Source organism: Helobdella robusta (assembly GCF_000326865.2).
Source record: "Helobdella robusta unplaced genomic scaffold HELROscaffold_71, whole genome shotgun sequence".
Classification (NCBI taxonomy): Eukaryota; Metazoa; Annelida; class Clitellata; order Rhynchobdellida; family Glossiphoniidae; genus Helobdella; species Helobdella robusta.
Window position 1 is genome coordinate 635,248 of NW_008705401.1, and position 2,500 is coordinate 637,747.

General features: G+C 37.3%; 1 protein-coding gene across 1 annotated transcript; it reads left to right on the plus strand.

Annotated features, from left to right (window-relative positions):
* Nucleotides 1-247: 247 nt before the first annotated feature.
* HELRODRAFT_194261 (hypothetical protein) lies at nucleotides 248-2,444 on the plus strand (the record flags this gene model as incomplete). Its single annotated transcript, XM_009031274.1, has 4 exons — nucleotides 248-320; nucleotides 809-979; nucleotides 1,405-1,526; nucleotides 1,771-2,444. The coding sequence occupies 4 exons, from the start codon at nucleotides 248-250 to the stop codon at nucleotides 1,885-1,887; spliced, it is 483 nt and encodes a 160-aa protein (XP_009029522.1). The 3' UTR covers nucleotides 1,888-2,444.
* Nucleotides 2,445-2,500: the final 56 nt, after the last annotated feature.

Genomic DNA, 2,500 nt, shown 5'->3' on the forward strand with positions numbered 1-2,500 from the left:
ACTACTACTACTATTACTATTACTATGTTTTTCATTGTTTGACATACCTGCCATGATTAATAAGACCACATTTATATTTATTCAATATTATCATTACTTCTAGAACGATAACAACAAAAACAGCTTCTACTGCTACTATAACAGCCACAACTGCCACAACAGCCACAACTGCCACAACTATTACTATTACCGACAGTAGTAATACTATCACTACTACCACACCATCGTCATCGTCATCATTATCGCCATGAATGATAAAAACGCTTCCGGCCTGGCCATCTGCGCTGCTTTCGTTACAATGGCCATCATCTGTTTTGAAGGTAAGATGATAAAGTTACTACTACTACTATTACTACTACTACTACTACTACTACTAATACTACTAATACTAATACTACTGCTACTACTACTACTACTACTACTACTACTACTACTACTACTACTACTACTACTGTTAATACTGCCACTACTACTACTACTATTACTACTACTACTACTACTACTACCACTACTTCTACTACTAAGGCTGCTGCTGCTGCTGCTACCACTACTACTAATATTGCTACAACAACTACTACTAGTAATAATAATAACAATAATAATAACAATAATCCCCAGGTTCTTTTTAATGAATTCATCTTCAATAATACCATCGCCATCATCGTCGTCGTCTTCATCGCCATCAACATCGTCATCACTATTTTCATCATCATCGTCGTAATCATGTACACTTTTAAATAATCCTTTGTTATCATGAAAGCAGCGCACACGCACACAAACATACACACACAAACACACACACACACAGCTGCTGTCGCCCAGCAGCAGACGTTCAGCCGTAGCCACTTCAACAACTACGTCAGCCACTTGGCGGCGGACAGTGACGTCACAAGCTGCTACAGGTCAGGCTACGGTGCCCATGAATGGCTCGTTTATGATTTGGCTACCGCGAGAAATATCAGTGGACTGAAGATTTCCGGTATGTTGGTTGGCTGGTGATTGGTTGGTTGGTTGGTGGTTGGTTGGTTGGTGGTTGGTTGGTTGGTGGTTGGTGATTGTTTGGTTGGTTGGTAATTGGTTGGTTGGTTGGTTGGTGATTGGTTGGTTGGCTGGTGATTGGTTGGCTGGTTGGTTGGACGGTGGTTTGATAAATGTCTGAATGATTAATTATTTGATAGGTTGGTTGACTGGTGTAGTGATCATCATCATCATCATCGTTAACTCTATCATCATCATCATCATCATCATTGTATCACCATCATCATCATCATCATCGTTAACTCTATCACCATCATCATCATCATCATTGTATCACCATCATCATCATCATCATCGTTTTTGTCATCATCGTCGTCGTCATCATCTTCATCTTCTTCCTCCTCCTCATCATCATCATGGTCACAGGCGTTCTGCACACGGCGAACATAAGGATCGGTAATTTTTTCGCCAACATTGGGGTCGGGGACGGTTTTGGCGATAACGGTCTCTGCTACTTTACCGACAATACCGACGGATATTACGATACGGTTACGATAGCGATGATGATGACGATGATGATGGTGATGGTGAGGTTAGGGTTATGATAATGATTTTAACGATGATGATGATAATAACGATTACGATGATGACGACGACGACGATTAGGATGGCGATGATGGTGAGGTGATGAGATATTGATAACTAAAATGGCAAACAATAAACCAATTAATGAAATAATCACTCTTCAATTTAAATTATTAAAATTCGAAAAAATTTATTTCTCCGCGACAGATGGGGCAACACACGCTAAAGTGCCCCAACCCGATAAATGGCAGGTATGTCAGTGTCCAGATGGTAGATCCAGTCATTGTCAACCAGTTGGTGATCTGTGACATCAAAACCATCTGAATTTGAGTGCGTGATTGATTGGTTGAATAGTTAGTTCGTTCATTGATTGGCTTGAGAGTTAGCTGGATGGTTGATTGGGTGAATGAATGGATGAATGATTTAATGAATGAATGAATGAATGATTGAACGAATGAATGAATGAATGAATGAACAAATAAAATGAATGAAAGAAAAGAGTATTTATATTAAAAACCAACGCATCCATCATGGCCTGTGATAATTTTTACGTAAATTGAACAATATTTAATGAATGAACTATAATAATTTAATAATAATAATAAGGATAATTATTAATTATACTATATTATTATTATATTATTATTATAATTATTATTATTATTGATCTTATTAAAATTATAGACAGTTACAAGTTATAGAATGAGCAATACCGATGTATTCTTACAGTAGGCTATTTGAAAAAAAATGACAATGATGTCTGCTATTAATAAACCCTCACACACACGCACACACACACACACGCACACACACACAGACAAACACACTCACACAAACACACACACATCAATAATAATGAAAATAATAAACCGATTCAATTTACTACTGGTTAAATAGCGCGTGTTATATTATAACAGTTAAGTTAACAAGTACATAC